This window comes from Eleutherodactylus coqui, chromosome 6, assembly GCF_035609145.1.
Source record: "Eleutherodactylus coqui strain aEleCoq1 chromosome 6, aEleCoq1.hap1, whole genome shotgun sequence".
NCBI classification, from domain to species: domain Eukaryota; kingdom Metazoa; phylum Chordata; class Amphibia; order Anura; family Eleutherodactylidae; genus Eleutherodactylus; species Eleutherodactylus coqui.
In genome coordinates this window covers 174175230-174190167 of record NC_089842.1, presented here as the reverse complement: position 1 = coordinate 174190167, position 14938 = coordinate 174175230, and the positions used below count along the sequence as shown (strand labels likewise).

The 14938-nt window shown below is 43.9% G+C and overlaps 1 protein-coding gene across 4 annotated transcripts in view; it reads right to left on the bottom strand.

Moving 5' to 3' along the window:
* ARMH4 (armadillo like helical domain containing 4) overlaps positions 1-14938 on the bottom strand; it is a 172613-nt gene that overhangs the window by 142394 nt on the left and 15281 nt on the right. For all 4 annotated transcript variants that reach the window (XM_066608245.1, XM_066608247.1, XM_066608246.1 and 1 more), the window contains exon 2: positions 10903-12014. In XM_066608245.1, coding sequence (XP_066464342.1) covers positions 10903-12014 — 1112 coding nt within the window. The remainder of the gene's footprint in view (positions 1-10902; positions 12015-14938) is intronic.

Below are 14938 nucleotides of genomic sequence, written 5' to 3'. Positions count from 1 at the left end.
ACTATATAAGGCACTTGTCAGGCCTCACATGGAATACTGCGCACAGTTCTGGTCACCGGTGCTCAGGAAAGATGTTACAGCGCTTAAGAGGATTCAAAGAAGGGCAACTAAACTAATATATCGAATGAAAGGACTGGAATACCCAGAGAGGCTATCCAAACTGGGATTATTTACTCTTGGAAAAAGACGGCTAAGGGGCGACCAAATAACTATGTATAAATACATGAGGGGACAATACAAGGATCTCTCCCATGATCTGTTTATTCCCAGGACTGCGAAGGTAACGAGAGGGCATCTGCTACGTCTAGAGGAAAGCAGGTTGCACCACCAACACAGAAAGGGGTTCTTTACCGTAAGAGCAGTTGGACTGTGGAACTCTCTGCCTGAGGATGTGGTGATGGCAAAATCCATAGAGGAGTTTAGAAGGGGACTTGATGTCTCTCTGGAGCGGAAGGATATTACAGGATATAAATTTTAGGTTAATTGTTAATCTGGGTACACAGTATGTAGGAAATATTAGGGGTTGATTCAGGGATTAGTCTGATTGCCATTAGGGAGTCGGGAAGGTATTTTTCCCCCAAAAGGGCTATCTGGCTTCTGCTCTTGGGGTTTTTTGCCTTCCTCTGGATCAACAACACAGGAGGATAAACAGGCTGGACTAGATGGACATGTCTTCATTCGGCCTTACATACTATGTTACTATGTTAAGTCTGGCACTGCAGAATCTGAGTCCCTGGCGGCATAGTGTGTTACTGATGGTAGCCTTTGTTATGTTGGTCCCAGCTCTCTGCAGGTCATTCACTAGGTTTCCCCATGTGGTTCTGGGATTTTTGCTCACCGTTCTTGTGATCATTTTGACCCCACGGGGTTCGATCTTGCGTGGAGCCCCAGATTGAGGCAGATTATCTTGTATCTCTTCCATTTTCTAATTATTGCTCCCACGGTTGATTTCTTCACACCAAGCTACTTGCCTATTGCAGATTCAGTCTTCCCAGTCTGGTGCAGGGCTACAATTTAGTTTCTGGTGTCCTTCGACAGCTCTTTGGTCTTCACTATAGTGGCGTTTGGAGTGTGACTGATTGAGGTTGTGGACAGGTATCTTTTATACTGATAACGAGTTCAAACAGGTGCCATTACTACAGGTAATGAGTGGAGGACAGAGGAGCCTCTTAAAGAAGAAGTTACAGGTCTGTGAGACCCAGAAATCTGGCTTGTTTGTAGGTGGCCAAATACTTATTTTCCACCATAATTTGCAAATAAATTCGTTAAAAATTAAACAATGTGATTTTCTGGATGTGTTTTCTCATGTTATCTCTCATAGTTGAGATCTACCTATGATGTCAATTACAGGCCTCTCTTGTGGGAGAAATTGTACAATTGGTATCTGACTAAATACTTTTTTTCCCCACTGTATACTCACATGTCCATACAGACTCATCTGTTGTCATTGATTTTTTTTTGTTCTGGAGTAGCCTAGCCTATTCAGTACTCTCCACAAAAGTATCTAGATGTAAACCTGTCAAATATACGGGGAAAGGACACATGCAGGAGAAGCCTATGTATAACTGTAGTATACATCTGGTGTCAAATAGGCTAAAAATGTGGTGCGAACTAAACCTAATCTATGCAATAGATTTCTTTGGCAACGCACAGCCCAGGCTCAGGATACAACTCAGATATGTGCTCACATTCCAGGCTTCATAAAGCAGAAGGGCATTTAGGGATAAGACAAAAGCTCACTGGGCAAAGCTGGCCTCTCACAGATTTGAAAGTCAATGGCTATTAGTTATGTTTTTCTTACTTTTATGTTTGTGAAGTTATGTGATCACAAAAGCTGAGAACACTGGTGCAAACCAGGAATAAGGGCTTAGACAGATGGGCGTATTTGTGTCCCGTTATGCAGCCGTGAAAATTACTGCTTTTCACTAGCGGTATTCTTGGGTGCAGAGGCGTAACTTGAAGCTCCCGGGCCCTGATGTAAAACTTGTAACAGGGCCCCCAACTATAATGCTTTACTCATAGTACTGGGTTCCCTATATGGAGAAGATAGGCCTTATGGGCCCCCTAAGGCTCCTGGGCCCAGGTGCAACCGCATCCCCTGCATCCTCTACAGTTACGCCTCTGCTTGGGTGTTAATACTAACAAGTTGCACCTTGTTCATGTGCAACTATGCTCCGTAGCAGTGAGCAGGGGCGTAACTATAGAGGATGCAGGGGATGTGGTTGCACCCGGGCCCAGGAGCCTTGGGGGGCCCATAAGGCCTCTCTCCTCTCTTCTCCATATAGGAAGCCCAGTACTATGAATAAAGCATTATAGTTGGGGGCCCCATTCCAGGTTTTGCATTGAGGCCCAGGAGCTTCAAGTTACGCCTCTGGCAGTGAGTGTAGTTGCGCATGCACCCGTGTGAGGAAGCCCTCAGAAGTGTGTATCCTTAGGGCTCTTTTACACAGTGTAAATACACAGCATATTATGTGCGTATTACACAGTGAATAGAGCCCATTGATTTTAATGGGCTCATCCAGAGTTGCGTATTTTTCAAGCCCCTTTTCGTCCTATCTTGGTGCATATTACGCACTGTAAGAGCCCATTGAAATAAATTGGCGTGCGTTAATAATACGTAGTATTTAAGCACAAAATCATTAGAATTTTAAGCTGGTTTTTTTACGTGTTTAAATACGTTGCCAATAGGCAAAAAACTGCAAGGCAATAGCATATTTCGGACCGTATATACGTTGCATATTCATGGACCCAAATATGCATACGCCAGTGTGAATGCACCTTTATAGTACATTCATTGCCTACACTAAACTACCTAAAACTACAAAAAATAAGCATACCAAAGTCATTTGCATAGCTTTCTAACTAAGATTCTGTTGCAGAGCCGTGATAAGTGCCCACCCAAAGCCTCATCAATCCAATCCCAAACTCTCTACTATTTAAAGGAGTTGTCTATGGAGTAAGGGTAGGCTCACACATCACAGAGAAAATCGTCACAAAAATCTACACCAAAATCTATATGTTGATTTACACCACAGAATTCATTCATTGTATTCAGCAGTGAAAATATGTGACATTTTCGCAACAAATACAGCGTGCTACAGATTTATTCTATTTTTCGCTGCCAAAATTCCGCTGTGCGTGAACTCACCCTAAAAGTTTTAGCATAAGCTCAGGGACTTCTTCTAAAATAATAAACCAGACTGTACTCACTTGTTTCATCACTTCCAGTGCTCTGATCCCCGCCGTTAGAGTCTCCCCAGTTTCTGCTTGAGTACAGTCTAGTTTATTATTATCATTGGGTTTATGTTAAAAATATTACTCCCTGGAAAACCCCTTTAAAGTACATTTTTAGAGCATCACATTGAAAATATATTCCTTTACTTCTTATGTAGATCATAATGAACCCACAGTAAAATCCGCACATAATATATGCAGATTTTTTTCTGAATTTTTAAGTGGATTCACTGAAGATTTCAGCCTCTCATTTTAAGGGGTATAAAGTGCTTTGAAACTCCACAGCATAAATATACTACAACGATTTAAGGTCCATATAATGGGTCAATTTATGCTGAAGATTTTGCCCGTGTCATGTGGTTGAGTCTTCTTGAAATATCATCCACTCTGCTAGTATTTTAATACGCTGCATATGTTCCATATGCAAATCCATAGCGGAAAATACATGGTGTATATGCCACGTATGACCATACCCTTACAGCCCGTATCACAGTACAGAGCTGCATCCACAGTACTGCAAGGCTTCATCTGAAATGTCCAAGTCTTCCTCATTGGCTTAATGCCTGAACATATCTCCCTGTTGTGATTTCCACTAGAGGAAGACTACCACATACCGATAATCTACTGTAATCCAATATAAGGTAGCACTAAAGGTACCCACATACCTTCAATAGTTGCCTGGGGAGAGGGTTATTCTTCTTGATTCTCCCTTAAACATGCACGCTTGGCTCAGCCAAGCATGTATGTGTTTTGAGAGTAAGTCACTATCAGACACCTCTGGTAATGGCTTATCTCCTACGAAAGCCCAAGGATTGGGTGTTGGAATTCAGCATGCCTGATCTTTTTCTCTCCTGAGTCGGGAGGCCCCCATATATGTTAGATGGTCAGCAGGTCCCATGGAAATGGGCTGTTTTGTCTGACATTAATGTATAAGGGTGCCTTAACTTTCAAACTGCATAAAGCTGATGGGGTTGTGTCTGTCAACAGGCTTGATATCAGCTTCCAATGACAACCAGCAGAGTTGTGACTACAGCTCTGAATTATAATAGACTATAACTAAGGATCAGTACAAGATAAGTAATACACTCATTGTCAAAAAAACGAATCAAGCCCCTAGAAGGAGTTGTCGTTATGTTGCAAAACTCGGCATGCAGTTAAATCTCAAGCAAATATACAAATGATTACAGTTGTGGTGTGATTAGATGAACGGTCTTGCCATCTGAGACCCTAAAAGTGGTTCTACCCTTGGCCTATAAAAGGGCTTTCAGAGGCTACTTGTGTGAAGTGACCTCTTGTGTAGAGCTTGTTGACCACTAGACGCCTCTACGACGCAATCCAAGGGATTTCGTCCTGTTATCAGAGCTTGATAGGGGGCACATTATTGGCATACGAGAAGCTGGATGGTCATATTGATGAATTGCCGCCACCTGGGATGTTATGACTAGACTGTTAGGAGGTGTTGGGACCAGTGGATGTGTGAGGGCACACACACAAGGCGACTAGACTCAGGACACCCCCGATAGACCATCAGTAGAGAGGATCGTCTGATTGTTCAACAAGCATGAGCAGTTCCAACTATTTCATTGTCCGCCATTTAGGAACAGGTGACACCATCACAAAAGGCCCCTGTGTCTGTCGGAAATACTTCCAGGTGTACTGCCTCCATTTGCAGTGTTGTCCTGAACGACGAAATTGAACGGCTATAGAGTGGAACCGGGTTGTCTTCCACAACATATTCAGGTTTAGTTTGGGTACTGACGATGACCGTGTTCGTATCTGGAGATCTAGAAATGAACGCCTCAATCCTGCTTTTGATATGAAGAGGCACACTGCCCCCACTGCTGGTGTGATGGTCTGGGGTTTCATCACATTTGACGATCAGTCACCCCTAGTAGTGGTACGAGGGACAAAGACAGCTCAGCAATATGGTCAAGACTTCCTGCAGCTACATTGTCACACTTCTGTGGCCTGCCTGATTGCCTAATTTAAAACATGTATGGGACCATCTGGGAAACCAATTTCGACAGCCTATGGGTTTGCATGATCTAGAGCACATGTGTCAAACACAAGGCCCGCAGGCCGAATCCGGCCCACTGCCTCGTGTTATGTGGCCCGCGGCGTGCCGCCGCTCACCACTGCAGCAATTACCAGCTGGGGTGCCGCAGCTCCCTGCTGGTAATCACGCCGGCAGCTCTGATCCCGGCGCACACTGAAGTCAGTGTGCAGCCAGGATCCTCCTCCCCTGAGTCCCCTGCTCTTCAGTTCCGCAGGAGAGGACTTGGGGAGGAAGCGTTCCGGGCACACACACTGATGTCAGTGTGCATCCGGGAATCAGCGGGAGGAGGAGCAGCGCTGACAGCAGGGAGGAGGTAAGTATATGGGTTGGGGGGGGCTTATTATTGTTACTGAAAGGGCTTATAACTGGGGGGGGTCATTACTGGGGGGGCTTATTATTGTTACTGAGGGGGCTTATTACTGGGGGGGTAATTACTGAGGGGGGGCTTATTATTGTTACTGGGGGGGCTTATTATTGTTACTGGGGGGGCTTATTATTGTTACTGAAAGGGCTTATGGGCTTATAACTGGGGGGGGGGTCATTGCTGGGGGGGCTTATTATTGTTACTGAGGGGGCTTATTACTGGGGGGGTAATTACTGAGGGGGGGCTTATTACTGGGGGGGGCTTATTATTGTTACTGGGGGGGGCTTATTATTGTTACTGGGGGAGCTTATTATTGTTGCTGAGGGGGGCTCATTATTGCTGAGGGGGGCTTATTATTGCTGAGGGGGGCTTCTTATTGCTGAGGGGGGCTTCTTATTGCTGAGGGGGGGCTTATTACTATTACTGAGGGGAGCTTATTATTACTGAGGGGGGCTTATTACTGAGGGGGGCTTATTACTGAGGGGGCTTATTACTGAGGGGGGCTTGTTATTACTGAGGGGGGGTTAACGTTGCTATGGGGGTATTACTACTGAGGGGGTTAATATTACTAATTGGGCCACTGTGGGAGTCATTATTTTTACTGGGGCCACTATCAGGGTCACTATTAGGGCTCATTCACATGCGTGTAATTGTATTTCGGTCGCGCAAATACGCTGCGTATTGCTATCGAAAATCGCTTAGGCCTGTATATTTGCGTTTGCAAAAATGAACGCGCGTGGGCCCATTGAAATGGTGCGCAAATATACAGTGAATACATAGGTTTCCTGTGCATTCACCACGTATTTGCGCGGCCCATGCACACGGGCAGAAATTCCGCGGTGGAATTTCCCACAGAATTTCCACCTGTGAAATCTGGCATAGGATTGCGTTAGAAAACGGCCGCGATTTGTCCACACGAAATCTCGCGCAGAAAACAAATCGCAGCATGCTCTATTTCTGTGCGGGGCTCGCAGCGCCCTGACAGAAATGTCACTCCTCAGCCGCTGGCTCCACTCTGCACATCGCCGGCTGCCCGGCAGCAGACACATCACAAAACTGGAGCTGCGGGAGCAGGTAAGTACCGCGCTGGTTCCTGCAGGGGCGCGGGTCGGGTCCCACTGCGAGAATTCTCGCAGCGGGATCCGACCCGGCCGTCTGCAGGTGGCCTTACAATCGGCCCTTTGAAGGTCACCATAAGCCTGATGCGGCCCTCGGTGAAAATGAGTTTGACACCCCTGATCTAGAGGCTCAGTTACAGCATATGTGGACTGATATGCTGCAGGATACCATATGGAATCTGTATGCCTCCATGCCCGCCAATATCACATTTTGTATCCAAGCTAGAGGCGGCCCAACAGGGTACTAGAGCCTCCATGCCCACCTGTATCATATCTTGTATCTAAACTAGAGGTATTACAACAGGGTACTAGAGCCTCGATGCCTGCCCGTATCACATTTTATATCCAAGCTAGAGGTGGTACAACAGGCTACTAGAGCCTACACGCCCGCCCGAATCACATCTTGTATCCAAGCTAGAGGCGGTACAACAGGGTACTAGAGCCTCCCTTTAAGTGTTCAGTTTTCCACAATAAATGATCCTTTGGCTCTGATATGTAATCACTTATATCAATGTTACAATCACACAGAGGAAGTTCCATTAGATTCTGACAACCTGATCTTTTTTTTACAATGAGTGTACAATGTATTTATAAGAAGGACATGACAAAAAAGCACAAGCAGTATCTTTGGGAATGCAGTGATATATAGCGAATTAGATGGTTGTAATAGAGTGAATATACACCAACTAACTTTACCAGGGAGGGAATGTGTACCTACTACTCTACCCCCTTATTTTTAGAAGAGCTCATCTGTTGAGATGACAGGTACTGGTCAGTCCCAAATGCGATCCATATTCATGCAGAATCTTCAATAGACAGTTTATTAGGAGTACAAACAGTGTACTTGTGTGGATGGCCAGATCTCGGTGACAGATACCATTGATGGTGGGAGAAGTGGTGCCTGTGTTGTGCATTTCAAAGTTGAACTCTAGGTGTACAGCGCTCCTTTTCTGGTATTAGGATCCTCTGTAGCACCGGGGTAGTGAACCTCTTATCTTTAGGTCAGGCTCACACAGGCAAATTACAATTGCGGAATCCGCAATCGGCTTCCATGCGGAAGATCTACTGCAAAACGCAGGCATTGAAAAGCATGTAAAATCACATTTACACACTCATGGATACAAAATGCGTATTCCGTGAGTGAAGGAAAAAATCAAAGCATGCTCTATTTTGCCGTGGATTCCATGCTGACGGCATCCATTGAAGTTAATGGAGGCTATCCGCCCTACAGCCCATACACAATTAACATAGTGTATGGGCCGCGGGTACCCGTGTCATCGCTAAGCGACAGCGCGGGAAATACAAACATTAAAGAAAAACCTGTACTGCGCATGACTGACAGCGAGCCACCGCGGTCATATGCAATACAAGAAAATCAGGTATGCAGGTGGATTCACAACTGGAATCCACTGTTGGCCTCCCGCATTCAGAATCCGCCCGGCCTTATTTTATCCTTCTGCCTATTGCAGTTGTTGTGTGCTACCCCATTTTGTTGCAATGTATTTAGAATGTTACTCAATTTCTTATGCTTCTTATGTAGAGGATATCTAAATATAAAACTACAAAGTGGTGGTCGAAGGTGAAGATAGTCCGTAAATATGGGAATTTGTCCTACATTCCAGGTCTGCAGGAGTGTTTTGTTAAAGTCAGTTTCCAGCAAAGAAGTTAAAACTCCTTTGTCTAAAATTCTATCTCAAGCAGCCTCATGTGCCCTTTATGGGTAGTTTCTGAGATCAGGAGATATCGGTTTGGCATGTCTTTATTTTTCTGTAAGGAGATCTGCGCAGATATGGATGAAATAGCACAGCATGCTGGAGGGCACGACAGAAGCTGGACAGACCTCATTATCGTCAATGGAGTCCATCCAGAGCTGTGCATTTCTTTATTTCTGTTATAGGAAAGATCCAGCTTTCTATTTTTCTGTTCCTATGATGGAACAGGGGAATAAAAAGAAAAATGCTGATGTGAATAAAACCTTATAGGAGTATTGATCGGACACCCTGCCTTTCGGAACACTGCTTATTAATGTAGGCACTGCTGGCTTCTCTACAGGGATCTGTCCAACTCTATCATCTGATCTTAGAAACTTAAAAAGAAGACTTGATTGAAGTGGGATTGGGACATCAAGGTTTATAACTTTTAAAATTGGAGATTGACTTTAAAGGCATATTCTAAGCAAAACAGTTCCCTCCAATGTCTATTGCAATGGCGGACATGACACAGAGATGCTCTTTGAAGAGTAGCTGCACTTTAATTTTTTTTTAAAAAAATATACAAACTTTTCATAGAAAAACCCTATTCAGCTATGCAGCTAGGTGATGATGGTGCTGAGAAATCCGTCTTCAGCTAGCTAACTGCATAGCTGAACAGGGAGCTCCAGCTGTACCTGCACGGTTCTCTCTAGTGCAGGCACAGTGGCTTCCATAGAACAGTATAATAATAAAATAGCTTTCCTTATATTTAGTCACATTAATATACAGAATTCCCCTCCAGTCTCCACTCATGACATCCGTTTTCATATATCGCTCCATCCGCCATGCCTTAGTGCTGTAAAATGAAGAAGCTGTTCTGTGTTAGGCTGGGTTCAAACGGGCGGGATTTTCAGCAGAATTCTCATGGATTGGCCGCATCGAAAATCCGCAAGAATTACGCTGGAAAACCGCAGCTGTGGGTTTTGGAGCGGCTTCGCCGCCTGCATTACTGCTTTGGCCATCTCTCCCCATAGAGAGGAGAGAGGCCGCTGTGGAAAAAAAAAGAATTGACATGCTGCGTCTTTAATTTCCGCGCTGCATGGCCGTTTCCGCACAGTTTGGCCGCAGCATGTGGGCAAGATTTTTGCTAAATCTTGTCCACTTTGCTTGCTAATCCCGGGATTAGAAGCCGCATGCAGAATTTCCGTGCGGACAAACTGCACGGAAATTTTGCAGCAAATCCATCCCATGTGAACCCAGCCTTGCAGACAGCTTCTCCTCACAGCACGCCCATTCCTCATTGTTGTCAAGGTCATGTTATGACATACAATATGTTACAATATATACAATATGACACAACCCTAAGACTCAGACCCTGACAGTGCATTGGGTCCAGCGAGGAACAAGCATACTTTGAAGAGGAGAAGCTGTCTGTAACACAGATCACCTTCTTCACTTCACAGCGCTGGAGGACAGAGGCAGGAGCAATATATAAAAAAAGGTGTCAGGAGCAAACACTAGGGGGAAAATGTGTATATATATAAACGTGCTAAGACATAAGGTAGACATTTTATTATTATACTATGCTATGAAAGCTGCTATGCCTGCACTAGAGAGAACAGTGCAGGCACAGCTGCAGCTCCCTGTATGGCTATGTAGTTAGATGAAGACAGATTTCTCACCTCTGCCTTCACCTAGCTGCATAGGGGTTTTCTACAAAAAAATGTGCAAAATAAGCCTATAAAGCATACTTATTACAATCACCTATTCTGTACATTTCAAAACATTTTTTTATTAAAGTGCAGCTATTTTTTTATGTTTTTGGAATCCCATGCAGCACCCTCCGAGTCTCTGCACTAAGTATTAGGTAACATACACGTTTTCCTCAGTGTTCGTTTAATCATAAAAAAAGACAATAAAATCAAGGAAAATACTAACATCTTGGATTTTCGAAGACCAATAAGTAAAATGGAAAATCAATAAAATTAACAAAAGTCAGCTATGTCTTTGCTCTGTACGGTATAACATCAGGTTTAGCTAACACAGAAAAAACAGGAGTTTGATCTAATCTTCTTGGGCAGCCATGACTTTTACTATCTCCCTCCTGTTAATTGAATCAGTGAGCATTTCTTACGCCTTACACAAAATAATTCCCTTCCCTGAAAAATAAAGCTTAGCCATGACAGCAACTGACTGCCTGAGGGTAATCAGAAAAATTCAAGGAAATGTCTCTGCTTCATCCAATAGATCTATCAGCTGAAAAATGAGCAGTGGTTGAGACTTCCATCTGCAACGCTTACACCCTAAGCTGTCATTGGAATGTGAGCCAGGTATAAGCGCTATGAAATGTGACATGGAAAAGCCATCAATTAAAGTGACCTCAGACTGATGCGACATTTTTATTTGCTACATGTTTTCTGTATTATTTGCTTCCCTTACCTTTATTTGCTGCAGAGAGATCTTGACTTTGGTTCACCTCTACCTTTGGATGGGGTGTAAACATGGTAACATTTGGTACTGGGTTCAAATCAACAGAATCGGTGACTACAGGTCTGACAGAATCAGAAGAAACTCTTACTCCTGGTTCCATAACAAGAGAGTTTTCTGTAACATTGAAGATCGATTTGTCGTCGGACATCACCGTCATTCCAGGAGAAGTGGTGAACATTGCTGCCTCGATATGTTCTTCTTCCATAAGATGGTCAGGACCTGCCGTGGTAAGCTCAGCCCTACCTACGTTTTTAGGAGGCTGGGTTGTAAACTTTGTATCATCCCAGTCTTCTCCTAATTCTGAGACAATAAGTTCTTCACTCTCATTACTTTTATTGACTATTACTGCAGGGTCCAGGTCTGCAGGAATTTCAGTGTTGACTGTAGTCAATGATTGATCAGCAAGATGAGAGGATACTGTAGAATAGTCAGTTTTCGTTTCAACACTGCTGGTCCTTGGGTTAGTTGTTAACATCTCTATGGTGTTGATCTGAGATGAATTTTCCAAATTGCTTTGTTTTAAGTCGGCATTATTCTCTTCCGTTGGGGGAAAACTTTCCATTGCATTTCCCTTGTTGGTTTCCACCTGAGATGACACACTTGGGATGTAATCCATGGTAGGACCAGCTGTGGTGAGAATGCCATTTTTACTTGAAGTCTTACTTTGCCCAATGGGACTAGTTCCAATAATAAGACCAAGATTACTGGTCTCTGGGCTCATTTCAACCATTGTGCTGTTACTTAGTAAACTTGAGTTATTTCGAGTTCCTTCAGGAACAGCACGTGTATTGTCTGATGGGGTCACATAAGAAGACATGTTATTAATTTGTTTTTCGAAGGCAGATGGAGTGGGTGGAAGAATATTATCAGCATATGAGTTAACTGTCCCATGAAACCCTCCATTGCCTTGAGGGGCATTCCGTTTATCAAGCCTCTGTAGAGAAAGGCAAGTTGCATTTGGTGAAAGCAGTAGGATACTACATAGCAACCCACATATATGGAAGACGAGTAGCCTCTTCATGGTAGTTGATGGGGGGCTGATATACCCAGAAAGCAGAATCCTTAAAGAAATAAAAAATATATTACTATTTAAGTATAATTCTAAGTTAAAAGGGAAAAAGGGATGTCAGGAAAAAAGGGTCTGCTTTTTTTGTCTGAGGGAGCAACACTTTTGGCTTGGTCTAGTATTGCACCTCAACCCCAATCAAGTTAATGGGACAAAGCTGCAAAACCAGAAACCACCCATTACCAAGAGTGGCACTGTTTAAGAATGAAAAAGTAGACCTTTATTCTAATAAGGAACAGCATCCTATAGATAAATCATGGATAATTTTACTTTCATGAGCGCACCATGAATTTTAAGATACAGGCATATATAACAAAGGTTTGTCAAAGGAAGTGTTCTCAACATTAGTATAATATGTCCAGACCGTAGATCAATATAAAAGAAATATTTTTCACTAAACCTTGCAAACCTTTGCATTACCAAATGGGTTTGAGCATACAATATTGTATGATACTCAGAAAACTCACAATGACTGAATGAAAGTTACAGCTACAATAACCACCAGTGTTTATATGGGCTCCAATGCAAAATCTGTAATAGGCGGGCCCCCACCTACTATGTCATATTTATAATACTGACTAGTAATTATTAGGAAATTATAGCACCAGTCTATCTGGTAGTGTAATGGGCCACACAGCTCTGCTACATGCACGCCACACACAGCTCTGATACATGCATGTCACACACACAGCTCAGCTACATGCATGTCACACACGCACAGCTCTGCTACATGCATGTCACACACACAGCTCTGCTACATGCTTGTCACACACACAGCTCTATTACATGCATGTCACACACACAGCTCTGCTACATGCTTGTCACACACAGCTCTATTACATGCATGTCACACACACAAACAGCTCTGCTATGTGCATATCACACACACATAGCTCTGCTATATGCACATAACACACACAGCTCTGCTACACGTACATAACATACAGCTCTTTTTCATCCCATACAACAGAGATTATAACCAGCACAGCAGAGTTCTGCACACACTAATCACCCCTGGTCATGTGACCCCTGCACTCCTCCCACACAGGTGACTGATCATATGACGGTGACATCATCACAGGTGCTGTCCGGCTCTGCAGCTTTTTTAATAAAGTAAAGGACCTGCGATTACGTCACCATCATCTGATCAGGGGTGGAGCTCAGAGACCCGGTGACTGATTCCATGACGATGGCATCTTCACATGTAACTCACACGGTCACTCACAGTCAGATTGTCATTGGTATTCCATAGCAACTGAGGCTGCAGGGTTTGTAGGGGATTTAGTCTGCCTGTATTCTGCACAGAGATGAAGGACCTGTTATGATGTTACCACCATGTGATCGGGACGGAGCATGTAACTCACTCACTCACAGACACAGAGCCCAGGTGACCGATAACATGACGGTGACATCACCGCAGGTCCTGTAACCACACAGGTGCTGTTAAGTTCTGCATATTTTATGTTTTAGAACCTTTGATGATGTGACCGTCATGTGATCAGGGGCGGAGCATGTAAGTCACACAGTCACTAATGGATAGGTGGTCGTTAGTATTTTGATATCTACTAATGTGGCAAAATTGGCTTGGGCCCCATCATGTACCAGAGCTGTGGTGCAGTTGCTACTGATGCATTCACAATAGCTACACCTCTGTCCACTTGTATATTGTTTTAGCTGGTTAGCAAGATAGAGAAAAACTTTCAGACACAGTTTTTACAAGCATCTTTAGAACCTCTCTTTTATACCTTCTTGAATGATGTCACTCTTTTAATAGGATCCAACTTTGCAGCATCTATTTTGAACATGGGTCATTGCTCTCTACATAAACAGAAGCCCCTCTTATGACATCGAAATGTCTTACTAAGTCATACAAGATGGGGCTTGCCCTGAATGGACAACCACTTTAATTACACCCAGATAATAGTTCTTATTTAGGGTGTGTTCCCACGTAGCGGAAAATGCTGCTGGTCGTCTGCAGCAAACAATCTGCACCAAAATCTGCATCAAAATTGCAATGAAGAACACATCAAAATCCATGGCATTGGTGTGGATTGTCATGTGGTTTTTAATGCAGATCCACAGTGGATTTCACCCTTTCAATTGAAGTGTGAAATCTGCTGCGGATCTGCATCAAAGACCGCATGAAAGTCCACACCAATTACACGGATTTTGATGTTCTTTCCTTGCAGCTTTGATACAGAATTTGGACAACCCACACTATTTCCCACTATGTGGGAACATACCCTTAGGGTAACGAAAGTGTTAAAATAGAATGATTCTATTCTATAGGGAACTTGTCATCAACTATAAGTCCCGTGAACTAAATTATTGTGCTTATAGTTGAGGTGACGTGGAATCCGGGGAACTTCTTTTCATACTCACCTCCTGCAGTGTCCTCCGGCAAAGTCAGTGCCTACACAGCAAGTTTGACTCTTTGCAGAAGGCTATGCGCTGCGCATGCACTCCCATACAGATGAATGGGGCTGCGCATGCACCCCCATAGAGATGAATGGGGCTGCGCATACACTATTATAGAGATAAATGGGGCTGTGCATGCACTCCTATAGAGATGAATAGGGCTGTGCATGCACTCCTATAGAGATGAATGGGGCTGTGCATGCACTCCCATACAGATGAATGGGGCTGCACATACACTTCCATACAGATGAATAGGGCTTTGCATGAACTCCCATAAAGATGAATGGGGCTGCGCATGCACTCCCATAGAGATGAATGGGGTTGCGCATGCACTCCCATAGAGATGAATGGGGCTGCGCATGCACTCCCATAGAGATGAATGGGGTTGCGCATGCACTCCCATAGAGATGAATGGGGCTGTGCATGCACTCCCATCGAGATGAATGGGGCTGTGCATGCACTCCCATACAGATGAATAGAGCTTTGCATGCACTCCCATAG